The 19,555-nt window shown below is 42.9% G+C and overlaps 2 protein-coding genes across 3 annotated transcripts; one reads left to right on the forward strand and one right to left on the reverse strand.

Moving 5' to 3' along the window:
* Positions 1–1,537: 1,537 nt before the first annotated feature.
* On the forward strand, positions 1,538–13,664 carry sarm1 (sterile alpha and TIR motif containing 1). Its single transcript, XM_005915907.3, has 8 exons — positions 1,538–2,710; positions 7,753–8,371; positions 9,834–10,046; positions 10,534–10,625; positions 10,709–11,035; positions 11,136–11,325; positions 12,014–12,135; positions 12,397–13,664. The coding sequence occupies exons 1-8, from the start codon at positions 2,247–2,249 to the stop codon at positions 12,503–12,505; spliced, it is 2,136 nt and encodes a 711-aa protein (XP_005915969.1). The 5' UTR covers positions 1,538–2,246; the 3' UTR covers positions 12,506–13,664.
* A 1,170-nt stretch (positions 13,665–14,834) lies between these two features.
* On the reverse strand, positions 14,835–19,348 carry slc46a1 (solute carrier family 46 member 1). 2 transcript variants are annotated; one of them, XM_005915916.3, is made up of 6 exons: positions 18,847–19,348; positions 16,967–17,358; positions 16,391–16,869; positions 15,393–15,476; positions 15,015–15,171; positions 14,835–14,916 (listed from the first exon to the last, which is right to left on the reverse strand). In XM_005915916.3, exons 1-6 carry the CDS (start codon positions 19,153–19,155, stop codon positions 14,862–14,864), a joined length of 1,476 nt encoding a protein of 491 aa, XP_005915978.1. In that variant the 5' UTR covers positions 19,156–19,348; the 3' UTR covers positions 14,835–14,861. The 2 variants fall into 2 exon arrangements, with proteins under 2 accessions (XP_005915978.1, XP_005915979.1); XM_005915917.3 differs by lacking the exon at positions 15,393–15,476.
* Positions 19,349–19,555: the final 207 nt, after the last annotated feature.

The raw sequence follows: 19,555 nt of genomic DNA on the forward strand, positions 1-19,555 counted from the left end.
TCTTGTCTTCCTCCCTTCACCCCCAGCTGGTCGTGGCAGATGTTTGCCCCTTCTTGACCCTGGATGTTAGAAGACAATTAATAATGCTCATGAATGAGACTAAAGGCAAGGAGGTGTGTTTTATAACTAAACATGTTAACAGCACCTCCACATTTATATCACAGTTTATTATATTGCACGTGTATTTCAGTAATAGGCTGTTTATTTCAGTATTGTGGTGTACGCGAATTCAAATTTCCACGTTTTCACTCAGTCTTTTATTTACAGCACGATTTAAGTGTTTTAAACGGGGGGATGATGGAGGAATGTGTTGTAAATGAGCATGGTGCCTGGCATTGTCACGGGAGCATGCAGGTATTAATTTGGTGATTTATTAAATGTAGCCTATAAATGTTATTATACTTGATTCTAACCTGCTGCTAATTAGCGGTCTTAATTAGCAAGTCTTACGCTGATGGAAATGCAGATACCACAGAACACGCATCATGAATCTGATCTGCGACAAATTAAAGCCTTCATCTCTTTTACAACAGTGTGGTCTCAGACTGGTATATTTTTATATTCTTTATGCTTTAGATTTTCGAGTCTCTGGAATAGTTGATAGTAATGAGAATAATTTTCTGTAAAAGAATATTGATATGACCTGTGAATTAGAGTCATAGATGACCGTTAGGTTAGTTTGATGCCAACACTTTCATGTGAGCTGGGAAACTCTGGGTTATGACAGTTGTGTACCAGGACCTGAGCTTTGTCGGTGGTATAACAGCTCAAGCGCTTATGAGGGGAACAGGTCTATCACATGCTTTGCTGTGAGTCTGGGCTGGGCAGACATCTCCGAAATCATCGAAGAACTTTTGCAAATAGGCTCTATCTTGACAAACCGACCAGATATCTGAAGATTAAACCACTACATTCTCGGCTAAAAAAAATAAATAATAAAAGTGCATTTGGTGAGACAAAAACATGGTATTTCAAAGTACAGTTTAGTTAGTTTCCACATGCTGGTTGTTGGCGTGGATAAATGCCCAAAAGAATGGCCACCAGGCCAAAGCAATGGCTTTGACTTGAACAGCGTTAACCCCGCCCCCTGAGTTTGATGGGTGAGGCTGACAGGTAAAACGAATTCGTCAAGACAGCCACAGGGTAAGAACTGCCAAAATGAATTAAATAAATACATCATTAAGTAATTAATTAAACGGTTCAATAATTAATTAAAATAAGAAATAAATAAATAATTAATCAAATTTGTCAAAAATCAATTAATCAAATATACAATTAAGCAATTTTTAATTAATGTGTCATTAATTAAATAAAATTTGAAATAAATAAAAAGTATATATTTAATGTTTTAAATGAAATGAATGGGCATTTTATTAATTATTTAAATATTTCTTTAATTAATTACTTCAAATTTCAATTAATTATCGACATATTTAATTAATTATTTAACGGTGTATTTAATTCATTCATTTCGCCACTCCTGGCCCTCCACATATACAGAGGGCCTGCAGTGTTTCAAACGCCCTTGCGCATGCTCTGACCGGCTATGATGCAGGGAGTTGAGAGATGATGAGGAGCGGTGCTGCTTCTTTCACTGTACATCACTGATAACATATCCGGGGCCGGTGGGCGGTGCGAAGCCTTGAAGATGCAGGCAGCCTGCGGATGCTGACCAAAGGATGTCAGGCGAGGAACTTCCGCAGGGCACGAGCGTTACTTTTGATATTTTTGGAGAAAACAATCCGCGGCAGCGCGCTGGATGCGTTGGAAGGGAAACTATGAGAACTAAAAGTCTTCTTTGTTAGCCAAGCCTCAGTGAATGAATGCGAGCGAGAATACAGACAACAATAGTTTATTGTTATTCTTCTTAGCAAAACGAGCAGGCCGTGCTTCCCAGCGTTTCGGTTCGAGGTCTTGTGCGCTTTACGGACACTTCTACAAATTGTGCCCACTAACACATCTACTGAGAGAGACAAAGCAGCAACTGTGAAGCGTAAATACCCGCTGATCTGCTCAGACGTCTTTAATGGCTTACTGGCGCGTATGACACCCAGAGAGAGGTGATGTGCGATTTGGTGAAAGCTGTCACTTTTGATTAATAACCGAGGCCTTGCTTTTTCTGCAGGAGTTGGCTTTATTTACAGGGCGGCCAGTAGGCTGAACACGGATCACAGGCCTTAAGTGAACACAGCAGTGCTGCTTCTAGCAGTGCGCATCCAGATCGATCACATTGTTTGTGCCGGTAGATGCTTTTCTCCCTGACGCTCTTCTTGTGGAGGCTCTACCGACATTTCTACATCATGTTCAGCTCTGACCGGCTCACAGTCCCGGATTACGTCAGCCGGCTGCAGAGAGGGAGGAGCGGCTCCGCATGCGACCCCAGGGCCATCTCTCCGGGGATCAATGCCGACGTCCAGGCGGTTTTGGACACGTCACTTCCCGCCCTGCGCTCCGCCATCAGTAGGCTGAAGTCATCCAGGGAAACATCGAATTCAGATGAGACCCGCAGAGCTATCGCGGAGATCTTCCAGCTGGTGGAGGAGGCCTGGGTTTTACCTACCGTGGGTCGTCAAGTGGCCGAGGAGATCTGCAACAGGATCCGGCTGCATGGAGGCCTGGAGCTGCTGCTTCAGCTCCAGCAGTTGCCTGCTGTGGAGATAACTTACGAGTCTGCAAAACTGCTGGAGCAGATACTGATCTCAGAGAACAGGTATGGTGTAACGGTGTGATGCGGTGCAGGACCGCAGTAGACTGTACTACATTGCAGTCTGTTCTTGTACTTAGACATAAAGTTTAAACACTTCTGCGGGTAGTGCAGTATTTGTGTTTGTGTGTCTCCATATTTGTCTGAGTATTCTAGTAATCACTTAGTAAATGATTATAAAATGTGATCTTTATTTACTGAACCTTTATTTAGTGGGGTTAATGTGACTCTTGAGATTATTACTCTCCTTTTCACAAGCAAGCTGGCCAAGACTGGCAGCAGTACAGTTTCAGAAATGAGTGCTCAGCAAAAATACACAAAATAAGTGTAGTACATTTCCAAGTCATCAATTTAAACGTCAGCGTCTGGGGCCAGAACACAGGGGTGGTCAAATATTTGCAGCATGAAGAAGGTGAAGCTCAACACTTGTAGCATAAAGAACAACTTTACTGCTTGGCATCCACGATCCAGATGATTACTCTCCAGATCCAGATGAAAACTACAAGCCGAAACGCGTCAGTCAAGCGATAAAGTTCATTTTTATAGTACAAGTGTTGCTGGAGCGTCTCCATGCAGTTTGAAAGTAGATGAAGCTGTGCCAGACACCTCTGCTCTGTTTCTACAGCCTGAAGTAACTGATCAGTTATATTCACCTGGAATCGTATGAAGTTTTAGTTGAAGGAACTTCCTTGCAGGCATTATACAAATGCATATAACAACTCTGATATGACGGGGGAGCAACAAGTCTCTTTGTTGCCTCAAAATACAGACAGCTGCTGAAAGTGAGGTGTAAAAGAGAGTGAGTCATCTATTATAATTCTTAAGCACTTATACTGAGATACTGAGTCACAGCCCAGGACTGCAGTGATACGGTTCAGTGGTTTTGAGTTTGCATTTGAGAAGATCATCAGTTCGGTGTCGTCAGGATTTCAAACATGTTGTGCTGTAATGTACTAGCAGCTGATTGCAGCTGAGGGAGAGGCTGGGTCGGAGTATGTGCAGAGCAGTCCATCCACCTTGTTATCATCATTACAGTGAAAGGGTTCTTTCAACTGAACCCCAGGGCACACTTTTAGTTGCATTAACCAAGTTGTAAGTTCAATTCAATTCAATTCAATTTTATTTATATAGCGCCAAATCACAACAAGAGACGCCACAAGCCTTTATATTGTAAGGTAGATCCTACAATAAATACAGAGAAAAACCCAACAATCATATGACCCCCTATGAGCAAGCACTTTGGCGACAGTGGGAAGGAAAAACTCCCTTTTAACAGGAAGAAACCTCCGGCAGAACCAGGCTCAGGGAGGGGCGGGGCCATCTGCTGCGACCGGTTGGGGTGAGAGAAGGAAGACAGGATAAAGACATGCTGTGGAAGAGAGACAGAGGTTAATAACAGATATGATTCAATGCAGAGAGGTCTGTTAATACATAGTGAGTGAGAAAGGTGACTGGAAAGAGAAAAACTCAATGCATCATGGGAATCCCCCGGCAGCCTACGTCTATTGCATGCATATTTATGTTGATCGTGGCTCAAGAGTTGGGAGTTCGCCTTGTAATCGGAAGGTTGCCGGTTCAGCCCCGGCTTGGACAGTCTCGGTGTTGTGTCCTTGGGCAAGATCACTTCACCCGTTGCCTACTGGTGGTGGTCAGAGGGCCCGGTGGCGCCAGTGTCCGGCAGCCTCGCCTCTGTCAGTGCGCCCCAGGGTGGCTGTGGCTACAATGTAGCTTGCCATCACCAGTGTGTAAATGTGTGCGTGAATGGGTGGATGACTGGATATGTAAACGCTTTGATGCATCATGGGAATCCCCCGGCAGCCTACGTCTATTGCAGCATAACTAAGGGAGGATTCAGGGTCACCTGGTCCAGCCCTAACTATATGCTTTAGCAAAAAGGAAAGTTTTAAGCCTAATCTTGAAAGTAGAGATAGTGTCTGTCTCCTGAATCCAAACTGGAAGCTGGTTCCACAGAAGAGGGGCCTGAAAACTGAAGGCTCTCCTCCCATTCTACTTTTAAATACTCTAGGAACAACAAGTAGGCCTGCAGAGCGAGAGCGAAGTGCTCTAATAGGGTGATATGGTACTACAAGGTCATTAAGATAAGATGGGGCCTGATTATTTAAGACCTTGTATGTGAGGAGCAGGATTTTGAATTCAATTCTGGATTTAACAGGAAGCCAATGAAGGGAAGCCAAAACAGGAGAAATATGCTCTCTCTTTCTAGTCCCTGTCAGTGACTCTTGCTGCAGCATTTTGGATTAGCTGAAGGCTTTTCAGTGAGTTTTTTGGACATTCCTGATAATAATGAATTACAGTACGTCCAGCCTGGAAGTAATAAATGCATGAACTAGTTTTTCAGCGTCACTCTGAGACAGGATATTTCTAATCTTTAGAGATGTTGCGCAAATGGAAGAAAGCAGTCTTACATATTTGTTTAATATGTGCGTTGAAGGACATGTCCTGGTCAAAAATGACTCCAAGGTTCCTCACAGCGTTACTGGAGGCCAAGGTAATGCCATCCAGAGTAAGAATCTGGTTAGATACCATATTTCTAGGACTTTTCAGGGCCGAGTACAATAACCTCAGTTTTATCTGAATTAAGAAGCAGAAAGTTAGCGGCCATCCAGGTCTTTATGTCTTTAAGACATTCCTGCAGTTTAACTAATTGGTGTGTGTTATCTGGCTTCATGGACAGATAGAGCTGGGTGTCATCTGCATAGCAGTGAAAATGTATGCTATGTCTTCTAATGATCTGCCTAAGGGAAGCATGTATAATGTAAACAGAATTGGTCCTAGCACTGAACCCTGTGGAACTCCATAATTAACCTCAGTGTGTGAAGAGGACTCTCCATTTACATGCACAAACTGGAGTCTATTAGATAGATATGATACAAACCACTGCAGGCAGTACCTGTAATACCTACAGCATGTTCTAATCGCTCTAATAGGATATTATGGTCAACAGTATCGAATGCTGCACTAAGGTCTAGCAGGACAAGCACAGAGATGAGTCCACTGTCAGAGGCCATAAGAAGATCATTTGTAACCTTCACTAAAGCTGTTTCTGTGCTGTGAGCTCTGAAACCTGACTGAAACTCTTCAAATAAACCATTCCTCTGCAGATGATCTGTTAGCTGTTTGACAACTACTCTTTCAAGGATTTTTGATATGAAAGGAAGGTTGGAGATTGGCCTATAATTAGCTAAGACTGCTGGGTCTAGAGATGGCTTTTTGAGTAAAGGTTTAACTACAGCCAGCTTGAAGGCCTGTGGTACATAGCCGATTATTAGAGATAGGTTGATCATATTTAAGATCGAAGAATTAATTAATGGCAGGACTTCTTTGAGCAGTTTTGTAGGAATGGGGTCTAAAAGACACGTTGATGGTTTGGAGGAAGTAATTATTGAAGTTAACTCAGAAAGATCAATTAGAGAAAAAGAGTCTAACTTAACATCAATGGTACTAAGAGTAGCTGTAGATAATATTACATCTGTGGGATGATTATTGGTAATTTTTTTAAGTGATTCCCTTCTACCTGCATGTACTGAGATCTGTCTGCTGAATATTTTTAAAACCATGCAGCGTTTCTTATGTACACCTGTCACAGAAATAACATGTAATGTTGCAGTTTGAAACAACAAATTTTACTTAAACAGACGTCAAAAGCTATAATAGACTGAATTCACACTGACGTACACTACCAGTCAAAAGTTTGGACACAACTTCTCATTTTATTGTTTTTTTCTTTGTTTTCATGACTATTTACATTGTAGATTCTCACTGAAGGAATCAAAACAATGAATGAATGAACACATATGGAATTATGTAGTAAAAAAAAAGTGTAAAATAACTGAAAGCATGCTTTATAGTCTAGATTCTTCAAAATAGCCACCCTTTGCATTTAAATACCGCTTTGCACACTCTTGGCACTCTATTGATGAGCTTCATGAGGTAGTCACCTGAAATTATTTTCCAACAGTTGTGAAGGAGTTCCCAGAGATGCGGAGGATTTGTTGGCACTTTCGCCTTCTGTCTCATCCCTTTTGCTAGTCCATCTCATCCCAAACCATCTCGATTGGGTTTAGGTCAGGTGACTGTGGAGGCCAGGCCATCACTCTCCTTCTTGGTCAAATAGCCCTTACACAACTTGGAGGTGTGTTTGGGGTCATTGGTCCAGCTAAATGCAAACCGGATTGAATGGCATGTCACTACAGGATGCTGTGGAAGCCATGCTGGTTCGAATCCCCAACAGTGTCACCAGCAAAGCACCCCCACGCCATCACACCTCCTCCTCCTTGCTCCATGGTTTGAACCACGCATGTAGAAACCATCTGTTCACCTTTTCTGTGCCGCACAAAGACATGGCAGGTGGAACCAAAAATCTCAAAATTTGGACTCATCATATCAAAGCACAGATTTCCCCTGGTCTATTGTCCATTCGTTGTGTTTCTTGCCTCAAACAAATCTCTTCTGCTTGTTGCTTTCCTTAGTAGTGGTTTCTTATCAGCTATTTGATCGAAAAGGCCTGATTTGTGGCGGAACAGTTGATGTAGAGATGTGTCTGCTACTGGAACTCTGTGTGGAATTTATCTGGACTCTAATCTGAGGTGCTGTTAACTTTTTGAGGCTGGCGATGATGATGAATTTATCCTCAGCAGCAGAGGTGACTCTTGTTCTTCCTTTCCTTCATGTGAGCCAGTTTCGTTGTAGTGCTTGATGGTTTTTGCGACTGTACTTTGGGACACATTCAAAATTTTAGCAATTTTGCAGACTGGCTGACATTCAGTTCTTTAAACAATGAGAGACTGTCGTTTCTCTTTAGTTAACCGATTGGTTCATGCCATAATATAAATTCTAACAGTTGTCAAATATGGGTGTTAGCTGTGTAAATAAACTCTGATCAATTTTTCTGTTAATTAGTAATAAAGAATGTGGGATGGTGGGTATGAACTTCAATTTCTTGGCTGCTGAAGTGCTGTCACTCAGTCTCCCAGACTGTATGAAGTCTGTATTTAGTGTTTGTTACCATCTTCCAAATTTGTCTACAGGGATTACGTGGCTCGCATAGGTCTGGGGGTCATCCTCAACCTGACTCGTCAGCAGGAAGATGCTCAGCTGGCTCGGAGCGTCTCGGGCATCCTCGAGCACATGTTCAAACACACCGAGGAGACGTCTATCCACCTCATCACCAACGGCGCCCTGGACACCCTCCTCTTCTGGTGCCGAGGTACGGACCCCACTGTTCTGCGTCACTGTGCCGTGGCACTGGCTAACTGTGCGATGTATGGAGGCCACTGCTGCCAGCGCTGGATGATCGAGAAACGGGCAGCTGAGTGGCTCTTCCCACTGGCCTTTTCCAAAGAGGATGAACTCATTCGTTTCTATGCCTGCTTGGCTGTAACTGTGTTAGCTGCAAACAGAGAAATTGAGAAAGAGGTGGTGAAATCAGGGACCTTGGAGCTAGTGGAGCCGTTCATCGCATCTCTGGATCCAGAGGACTTTGCCCGCAGTTTACTGGACAGTGCAGACAGCATGCAGGGAAGGACCGCATCTGACCTGCAGCAACTTTTGCCGTTACTGGATGGCACGAGAGTGGAGGGAAAGTGCATTGCAGCCTTTTACCTGTGTGTTGAGGCCAGCATCAAGTCCCGTCAGCGCAACACAAAGGTAAAACTGTCTCTCTTATTTAATGAGTTGGAAAGACATCAGATGCATAAAATAATAAATAATACTTCCAGTGGCTGACACATAGTATTTATTTTTTAGATTAATGAAGTGCATGGATTTTATAGATATTTGAATCAAAACTGATTATAAATTGATAAAATAAATTAACAATTCAACATATTCATTAAAACATTACTTAACAAATATTACTAACATCTAAATCCTCTACAGAGTTATTGTATCAAGGTGCCCAAAATGTCTCAGACACAGCACCACTCAAGCCAAAGGGAAGATCCCAGCACTGCTCACCTGGGTGTATTTATAGCCCTCAGAAAAGCTTTAGAACATTTATGCAAGAAGAAACAAGACCTGAAGATCAGGATTAAACAAATGAAAGAGGAATAATGCAACAAATTACAGAAATGTTGAAAGAAAATGAAGAGCAGAGAAAATGCAAGTTCCAAGACATGGAGAAAAAATGAAGGCCTGCAAGTGATGTTCGACGAAGTTCTGAGAAGGAGCAGAAGGAGCTTTTATGGAAGCAGCACATGAAGAGATGCAATCCAAGCTCCAAGCCACAGAGAAAGATAGACAATGCACTGAGAAGAAATACACCATTGCTGAATGAGAAGGAACAAAAGGAAGCAGTATACCAACAAATCGTGTGCAAGCTTCAAGTATCAGAGAAAAACAATGAAGATTTGCGTGTAATGTTTGAGGAGGACAAATCTCAGAAAGACATGAAGTCTTTACTTCAAGAACTACAGCAGAGACATGAGGCATTACAAACAATCCATTAAAAGAAAGAAGAACAAAAAAGGACGTGGAAGAGGAAAACAAAGAACTGCGAGAAAAACGTGAAGAAAAGCAGGAAACCTTGGAAGAACTGGAGAGAAGGTGTAAGAAGGTGTAAGTGCAGCATGAAGAACTTTTCAGAGAGAAGACAGACCTCATAAAAAAGAACAAAGATCTGCAGGAAGTGTGCCTGAAAAAGCAGAGAAAGCAGTTCAGGTTTTTCCACAAGAAGGGCTCTGCTGCTTCTTCAGTTCAGCCTGGACAAGAGTAGCCTCATCTTCCTCCTACAGAGGCAAAACCTGCAAACAAATTCCGTGTGCTTCAGGGTCTTATGCAATTTTAATGTTGTTAAGAAACATTACTGATTGAAATCACCATTTAGCAGTACTTAAGAAAAGCTGAATAACTGAGCTTTATTTAGCATGACTCCTTGTATTTAGCATGACTCGACAGGTATAAGTTGGATAACAGTTCAAAACAACCTCACCTTAATTGGAAAGTAAAATTTGATAAAAATTCTCACGTTAATTATTTGCCTTTATTTTATGAAGAGATGTATGTTTTAGCGTTGACTGATCCTTTTAAGCCTTGTTGTTGTGGCAGGTGGCTATTTCACTTAAAATTGAAATATATTGTGGCTGATTCCCAATTTCTCCTTCCTTTTCAGATATTTCAAGAGATTGGTGCTGTGCAGAGCCTCAAAAGAATCGTCATGTACTCCAGCAATGCCACAGTCTGTGCCCTCGCTAAGCGGGCCCTGAGCATGATGGGAGAGGAAGTACCGAAACGAATCCTGTCAAGCGTGCCCAACTGGAAAACCTGTGAGGTGCAGACGTGGCTGCAGCAGATCGGCTTCAGCGCTTGCTGTGATCGTTTTCAGGTGAGCGACACATTATTCCTACAGAAAGATGAAATATCTATCCACACGTTCATCTCACAGCTCAGTTTAACAGCTGAACTGACATGGATGTGGTTTGGGTCTTAGGAGTGGTTTAGTGGAGAGAAAGGTTTTAGGGTCAGTTTTGCCTTTTGCACCGAAGAATATCATTGGACTGCCAATTAGACTGCCCCCCACCTTGTACATTTTTAAAGTAAGGCTTAAAACTCATTTTCATTCCTTGGCTTTTATCCTAGAGTGAAAATTGTAGGTATTTAGGTACTTTATTGCCTCTAGTATATTTGTGATTCTTCAGATATACTTATTGAGGTGTGTGGGCAATGGTGTGTGCGTGTGGTGTATCTTTTATCATGTTGTGTAACCCTCATTTTCACGTACAGTGTGCTGGCCGACTTTGTTGTTGTAAACATGCTTTATAAATAAAATCAGACTAAACTGGCCTGATGTGTTTGGTGATGTTATTACGTAGGAACTCCAGGTGGATGGAGACCTCCTTCTGAACATCACAGATGAAGATTTGAGCTGTGATTTGAGCATGACTACCAACCTTACTCGCAAGAGGCAAGTGGTGAATAATATTTGAACCCGCGTTTATTTGTCTTGAAAAAAAAAAAAAAACCCCTCTAATTTGTCTGATCATCCAGGTTTTTGAGAGACTTGCGTGTGCTGAAGACTTACGCCAATTACTCCACATGTGACCCCAACAACATGGCCGACTGGTTAAGCGAGGTGGACCCCCGTTTTCGTCAGTACACCTACGGCCTAGTCCAGTCAGGCGTGGACCGTCACAACATCCAGAGCCTGACCGATAAGCAGCTCCAGCACGACTGCCACATTGAGAATGGCGTCCACAGAGCAAAGATACTGTCTGCCAGCCGCGGGCCCTTAAAACTGAGCCACACCGATGCACAGCCTTCAGGGCCTGACGTCTTCATCAGCTACAGACGAACCACGGGCTCCCAGCTGGCCAGGTTAGAACTGGAGAAGATTTTGTGCAGAAGGTCATTTAGGATGAAGAGTGAGATCAGATAAGGTTAAAATTAAATCCTGCTCATCTTGTTTTGCTCCCAGCCTATTGAAGGTGCACCTGCAGGTTCGAGGATACAGCGTCTTCATAGATGTGGAGAAGCTGGAGGCTGGTAAATTTGAGGACAAACTCATTCAGAGTGTGCAGAGAGCACGTAACTTCATCCTGGTCCTGTCTGCCAGTGCACTCGACAAGTGTATGGGAGACACAGCCATGAAGGACTGGGTGCATAAGGTCAGTTTTCCATTTCCTGCACACGATGGTTGAAATGTCAGGGCTAATTATGTCTAATTTCTGCTGAAAAATGTCAGATCACTGCACCTCGAACTCTTCTCGAGATATTCCACAGTAGTTCTGTTCATGAGGCAATTGGATTACATCAGATCAGATTTGTGAGCTTGCATTTAAAGTTTGTTCTGTGGAGTCATTTTTGGAGTGTTTTTGTATTTTCAGTGGAACACAACTCTCCTAAAACTCATGAATAGGTTTATAGTTCCATTTACACCCACTTAAATTCATGATGGCTGGTTTTAATAAAATATCATGACTAAAAACCGAATTAACGGATATCCCACTCTGCCTAATATTATGCCATTAAATACCGTAATTCAACAGGACATGGGACCCTTGGAGGGGTCCTGTGGTGTCTGCTCCCTGTGATTTGTGGGGTTGGACTTGCTCTAGGACATCCTATCCTTGGTTAGAGGTTAACCAAGCGTACATAAAGGTTCATAATAACATGGTTAGGATGCATGTTATTATGAGAAAGCATGATTCTTGTGTCGGGCTCTTTGCCGTGTTGCTCACACTGTTCCTGAGCAGTGTTTGTGTTGTGGTAGGCAGTTTTACCCTTATGAGGGAAGCTGCTGCCATTGGGGAGTGAAATTCAGATAGATTATCTCCAATTCAATTCATCTTGCAGGAGATCGTCACGGCCCTGGCTGGTAAGAAGAACATAGTTCCTGTCACAGATAACTTTGCATGGCCTGACCCCATGTCCCTGCCAGAAGACATGAGAGCCATTCTCAACTTCAACGGCATCAAGTGAGTCCCTGCATACTGTGCTCCGATTGGACAGTGGACACAGTCCTGTTGTGATGTGCGGGGAAACTGTTTTCCCACCAGGTCTAAACCACAGCTGTTTGTTCCATTTGTACTGCATTTATTACAATCTCCCAATAGCACTCATATTTCTCTCATGAATATTTCAGTCACTTTAGTGCAGATGTGTAAAAATTCCAATTAGAGGGAACTGTTTTCCCTGAATCGACATCATCTAATGCCTGCTGACGTCTCTTCACATAGGTGGTCCCACGAATATCAGGAGGCTACGATCGAGAAGATCCTGCGCTTTCTGAAAGGACCCCAAGACCAAGTCGACCGCTCAGACGGCTCCAAAGAGCAGAAGAAATAAACTGAGATAAACACAGTCCGATTTCAGCTATAATAACTATCCATGATGCCAAAATTCCACATAACCTACAGTGAATAGTCTGGCAGCTTTCCCTGCTCTGACCTAATGCATGTGAAATGAATCCGGATGTTTAGATTACTTGCTGACCGGAATACCTGATATGCACACACTTAATTATTAACAATAAATACAACTGATAAGGGGATTGTATATAAAAACTCTAAGCCTTTAATGTTAGTCAGTGCTGTATATGTGTAATCAGGTACAGTAAGCGCCTTCTGTATCTCAGGAAAATAACTGTGATAGACCAGCTGACATGGACACCCAGCAACATTATCACTGCTAACACATCAGTGTTCATCAAAGCTCCTCTATATGCAGTCGTCGTTTTTTTTTAACCTGTGTACATCAAATGGACCAAAGCAGGTCTCTGACTTTACCAACATTTCTCCCGTTTTCATGTTTGGGTTGTGATAGAAGAAATCTTCCTCGGCAGACTTGCTGATTTGTTTAGGATGAGTGACTACTGTGAGTTTAATCTAAGCCCCAAATTTAACCATAAACAAGTGAAATATGTGTAGAGGGAATAACTCCATGTAGCGTTAAACATACTGTTCTGTAATAAAAGTGGGTAAAAAGGACCTCAATATCTGTTCTGTTTTACGGTGTAATTGTGAATTACCACACTGTGTAATCCATTACTACGGCTGACATAAGACTTACTTCACCACAGTCTGTCCAATAGTTATATGTCTGCTTTTGAACTGAAAATGTATCACCCATCCATCTTCTGCTTATCCAGTCAGGGTTTTGGGAGTGGGTGGGCTGTTTCACCCAGCTGTCACAGGGTGAGAGATACACCCTGGACTCTAGTACTCTAGCTATCGCAGGTCTGACACACAGAGACAGATGATCATACCTACAGCCAGTTTAGAATGACCCATTAACCTAACCCCATGCGTGCCTTTGGACTGTGGGAGGAAGCTATAGTACCGGAGGGAATCCCCACAGACATTGGAGAACAGAGAGGCCCCAAACAGCCGGTGGATTCAAACCCAGGACAATCTTGCTGTGAGGCAACAGTGCTAACCACCACACCACTGTACTGCCCCAAAGTGTATCCTTGTTCAGAAAATAAATAAATAATTAAATACAGCAATCTGACACACCTGTCCTGTATTCATGAAGCATAAATGTACACCTGTAAAAACCAACAAAAGCAGTCATCCAGATGTGTTAATCAAGTTTATTAAAAAAATTATGTAACTCGATTAACAAGATTTTTGGGGTTTGAAATCATTAAATTATCACACTTTATATTATAACAGATCACTCTGTTGACAGAACTGGAAATGCAAAACCATAATTTAATTGCATTTTGTAATTTTAGAAAAAACATAAAATGTTAAAAGTTAAAACACAAACATCACTTATTTTATCACTTAAAAAAATGTACTCTAAAATGTATTCAGATTGCTAAATATTGGAAATTATAGAAGAACAGACAGGTTTCTCAGACAGTTGTAGCACACTGTATGTTTTCTAAGGATGGCTTTGGTCACATGATCACGCGAATCTTGCTAATCAGTTAATGGTAGGTCAGTGGAAACGTCACTCAGCCAAGTAACTTCCCTTTGTGCATTTAAAGCTGATTCGACAGCTCCTGTTCCTTCATTGTGCAACTAGGACGTGACACTGTGTGCACGGCTTCTGCATTACTTCACAGATCAGCGTGTAATGCAGAAGCAGTCATTTAGATAAAAATGATTAACATTCATACAATGGAAAACATTCCTGATTGATTCTACATATGGCTTAAATCAGTGACACCTGGAGATATACAACAATTCACGGTTTTAACTAACAGGAGTTAGTTAACAGGAGTGTGTGTGGTCTTCTGCTGCTGTAGCACATCCGCTTCAAGGTTCCACTTATTATGCACGAGGTGCTGCCATGTGATCAGCTGATCAGATATTTGTATTAGTGAGCACTTGGACAAAATCAGAAAGCAGCAATTTACAAAATAACTTCTTTGTTTTTGTTGACGAGTTACATAGAATCTGTGACGACACTGCAGTGTCATGATCTCCGGTGCTCTACAATAGCTCATGATATTAAAAAATTACATCAAATTTTAATTATAAAGACACATTTTTGGGTTTGGCAGAACTGTCAGTCAGGATGTCGTTTCTTCATCGCTTACTTATTCTTTCTGGTGTAACAAGATGGAAATATCCCATCCCTGGGTGACCGAATAAAACTGCAGACACGACGGATGCCTCTGCTCACCTTTCAGACTAACACCAGGATGAACCTGCACTCTCTTTTGTGATCCTGCCCTCCACCTCTCTGCAGGTCAGGACACTGTGGCATCTCTCTGGTCTCTCCTTTGTTCCAAACACTGCAGAGTCCTAGAAATACAGACATGGAGATGGTCAGTAATGACATTTGTCTGGTTGTTTACAGCCCATAAGACTAAAGCCAGTCACACAGGCATGAACAGACTCACCCTATTATTCCAGCTGGGATGAAGAGGATGATAGCAGCAAAGAGGAAAGGGAATCCCTTCATGAAGTGCAGGGTTGCTGGGTAGAGGGAGTTGAAAACGCCACTGCCCACCAGATAACACAAGCTCTCCACACAGGCAACAGATGCAAACAGGGCACCTAAGAAAAAGCACACACACACCCAGTAACACAATTACACATACAACCTGCAGAGCACAAGCTGTCCCGCGTGACAAGGGAACATGTGCTTCAAATGTGCTGCTGATCTAATTAGTTCACTGGCTCCACCACTGCACAGCTGACACACTGAGCTCTCTCTCACACAATCTGCACAACTTTGGTTTTAAATGTGTAACACTTGTACACGATCACGGGCTGACCCTGCTCTGACGGCTCCACCAACTTGGACAGCTTGGACCTCAGCACAGGTGTCGATGTCATGAAGAGCAAACAGAGACCATAACCTGGGGACAAAAAACCCCAAAACCAAAACAGATTTTTACGTTTATATGCGTGTAATTGTTTAATATCCATGAAATAATCCAGAGCGGGTGAATAAACTGTGTTAATTATTTCTAGAGGTTACAATCAGAGACAGTTTATTGTAGCCTTGTACTCAGGGCTGACAACCCTGAGTACAAGGCTACAATCAGCGGCCTTTTGTTCACTGACATGTCATTATGTTTAAAATTTGCTTTAAAAATAACAATAACATAGGGTAAAAGGATTTGAAAAGCACAAATACAGGAAGATAATCAAAGTAACAAGCAGACATTCATCCATTCACTTATCCTTGAAAAGGTCTAAAGGGAGGCTGGAGCTTATCCCAACTAACATAGGGCGACATGCAGGGTGCACCCTGGACAGGTTCCCAGCCTAAGATAGGGAGATAGACAGCCATTCACACCTATGGGCAATTTAGATTCACCAATTAACCCAACTGCATGTCTTTGGACTGTGGGAGGAAGCCAGAGTACCGGAGAGAACCCATACAGACACGGGGAGAACATGCAAACTGCAAACTCCACACAGAAAGCTCCCGGCCAGGTAGCCAAGTTGAACTTCTTGCTGTGAAGCAACAGTGCTAACCACTGTGCCACCATGCTGCAGTGACATTTAACTCCAAATTAAATTGACACCAATATATATTGTAAGTCTTAACACAGACAAGACTTTTTCTTGGGCAGAGGCCGCATTCCATTACACATAATAGAAGAGAGAAAACACCTAATCATGGTAAAGTACTACAATAGTAAAAGTCATCTTCACTTAATTTATCCTACCTCACATTTTTCCTCACATAGTACATTCAGATTGACTTTTTACAATCGGTTTATAAACCATCTGGAGGTTATGAATGTGCTCCGACACCTCTCACCTGTAAACATGAGCTGAGTGCTGTTAGCCACAGAAAAGACCACCAGACCAACAATGTTGGAGGCAAGACCCACAAGAGCCACCCAGGAGTCCTCCATGCAGCGCTGCATGATCTTTATCCCCGCCAGACTGCTCAGGTAGCCCAGGTGGTGAGCTGCTGATCCGTAGCCAATAAAGTCTGGGCCCCAGCACAGAGGCGAGCTCAGCTCGTACAACACGTACAGTTCTCTGGAGCCAAAGTGAACAGTCACCACCAGAAAGAAGCACAGCGTGTAAAGCCACAGCTTGCATCTGTGAAATTGTCCTCCAGCCTCACTGCTGCTGCCTCCTGATGAGTAGAGGTGCCAGACAGCTTTATGGTGTCGAGTAGTGAGGAGCTTAGCACTCGGGTCTGGCACCACAGACTCACGGACAAAGAGGAAGGCATACAGAGCTGACACCAAGTTGGTGGCCAGCACGAGCCAGAACGGGTTGATGTAACTAAACAAAGCACAGAAATAGAGAGGTAAAGCTTATATGGTTGATTTAGATATATATTAGAGCAGTGTGAACAAACCTTTTAACACACATTCCTTACCCTTGAGCCCGCCGCCACTGTCCTCCAATGATGCTGGCTAGCATCCCTGACAGGCCCAGACACGCCTCTAGGATTGCCACCCTGAAGGTGCGAGAGCGCCTGTCACTGATGTCTGCCACATAGGCAAAGCAGCCTGCCAGGACGGCATTAAAATCACCCGACAGGCCGCTAAGCAGCCGTCCCACTAGAAAGTAGACCACGGGCAGCTTGAGATACATCACCACAAGGTACACGATCGTCTGCAGGGCCAGGCCAAGGTTAGGGAGGATGAGGACTCGTCTGCGACCAGCGAGGTCACTCCAAGAGCCCAGGAGAGGCACAACCAAGAGCCCGACAGAAAAGCCCCCCAGACTGATGTACAGGTTCCAGTGTGCTGTCAAGGTTTCCACCTCCTGAAAAAGACACATTTAACAACAATCAATCTCAGTGATCAGCGAAGAGGTGGAGAAGATTTTTTAATAGATGCTGTGTTTCTACTTTTTGTTTCTTAGCTGCATCCCAGGTGTAACTCTGTCTGTGCACCAGCGTAATTAGACCCATACATCATTGCGTCTGATCTGCCCAAACACTAGTTTTGCTTCACCTTTTTTAGCAGAGCGTGTAGATTGTATTCCTTTTTCCCATTTTCAGCATGTGACTGCTGTTCCTCATTGTTGAACTGCTTGTAGGTTCAAGGCTTACGACTCCTTTTTTCCTTAAATGACTACACATTGACTGCAGCCATTCAGGTGCTGATGATCAATTTACTTAGAAAAAAAAGCCTTTAAAACACATCTGCATGTCTTTATGTGTGTATTAGTTTGTGCATTGCTTTTGTTTTCTCCAAATTGTAAGCACTTGACAGGAGGTCTTGCATATCTTTAAAGGGCTTGCGTGATAAAAAATGGCCCTTTTGGTGATGCTTATAACTATATGAGCGTGCTTTACTTGTTAGAACAGGTAAAAAAAAATGATACAGGAATGGCTTGCTTTGCATGCAGTTTCTTCAATAAGTGTTTTCATTTTGTTGTTTGTTAAGGGTAACTATGTAACCTGAAGAAATCAACAAAGTGGGATGGCCTCTCCTACTGAACCAGTTAGTTTAACTGTAAATCTAGCATGTTAGCATTACTTTGTGTCTCACTTGTGATGAATAATAAATAATGCTGCAGGTTTGCTGGCTGTTCAACAGAATATTGGATTAGTGAGTCATGATATGAGATGAGAGTCAAAGTCAGATTTATTGTCCATTCTGCAATATGTCCCGGGTATACACAGGATTGAAATGCCATGTTTCCCTGACCCATGGTGTGCAGCGAAATTAAATAAATATAATAAATTAAGTGAGAAGTTTTTCAGCTTTTTTATATACAAGATATTAAGTATAAATGTTTTTTTTAAAGCCTGCATAAATATTCCAAGTAGCAAAAAAATGAGGGTAAACAGGGTACCACAGTCCTTCTGTGGACTAAATCACACATTTCTCCGTGGTCTTTGTCAGGTTACTTCTTTAGTGCTTGTAAGCTGTGGTGCTACTTGGGACTAGTCTAAACCTATTGGGGGTGGACATATTGTTTTATGCATGGCTTCATTAATAAAATCAATCAACAGTGTTATAGTGTCTACAACCCCTTTAGGTTTTCCGCCATTATAGAGCCTGAAGAAAAGGGTTAAAATACATTGAATTTTTAAGGTTATAAACATGTAACGTAATATTAATGAAAGATGTTTTTGTGCTTTTCCTGTTATAAAAATACTTCACAATGTATTAAACTCACGTTGAAAAGCCTTTATTTGTAACGGCATACATGGTTTTTAAATTAAAGGGTAATTCAAATGCTTTTCCCACGCAGAAAAGACGTGGACAGCAGCAGCAGTACATTTCAGGGTGACCGGACTACCTTCTGAAGCGGGTCGGGGGGCGCTGAGCTGTTGCCGCACTCCGACCTCTTGGAGCCGTTGTAGCCGAGGTCTTCGCTTATGCGGTCCCACAGGTACTGGGTCGACAGAGGTGCCTGCAGGGCCAGGGAGAACATGGACAGGAACAACACCGGCTCCACAGACACCGGCAGCGAGCATGTAACAGGCGGTCGTACGACGTCGGTGGACGGTACACCAGGCTCCTCTTTGTTTACGTCGAGCTGTGGTTCCTCCGCTGTGTCACTGAGGACATCTCCGTGTAGGATCGCCGCAGTGTCCTGCTCGTCCATGTTGGATCCACTCAACTGTAAACATTAAGTGTGTCGACTAGTTTAAGCTGCCTGTTAACGGAGTATACAGTGAAAACGAGAGCGTGTGCGGCTGGCTAACAACGGTTACGCTAATGAGAGTGAAGGTAACTTTACTGCCAGCTCAGCCAAAATCAGTGAAACAATAACATGAACCGTAAAAGCGCGGGCTTTGCGGCCTCTGCTGGACGAAGAGGTGAACTACATTCCGAAATGATAACTGCGGTGGGTCACGAGTGCCAAAATGGATTAACGAACTATTTCTTTAAATTATTAATTTACTCCCCCCCCTCCCCCATAACAAACACAGCTCTCATATTTAGTAGGGGTGCAACGATACACAAAATTCACGTTTCGGTTCGATACTTTGGTGTCACGGTTC

Source organism: Haplochromis burtoni, unplaced genomic scaffold, assembly GCF_018398535.1.
Source record: "Haplochromis burtoni strain Fernald_Lab_line unplaced genomic scaffold, NCSU_Asbu1 Contig_15, whole genome shotgun sequence".
Classification (NCBI taxonomy): Eukaryota; Metazoa; Chordata; class Actinopteri; order Cichliformes; family Cichlidae; genus Haplochromis; species Haplochromis burtoni.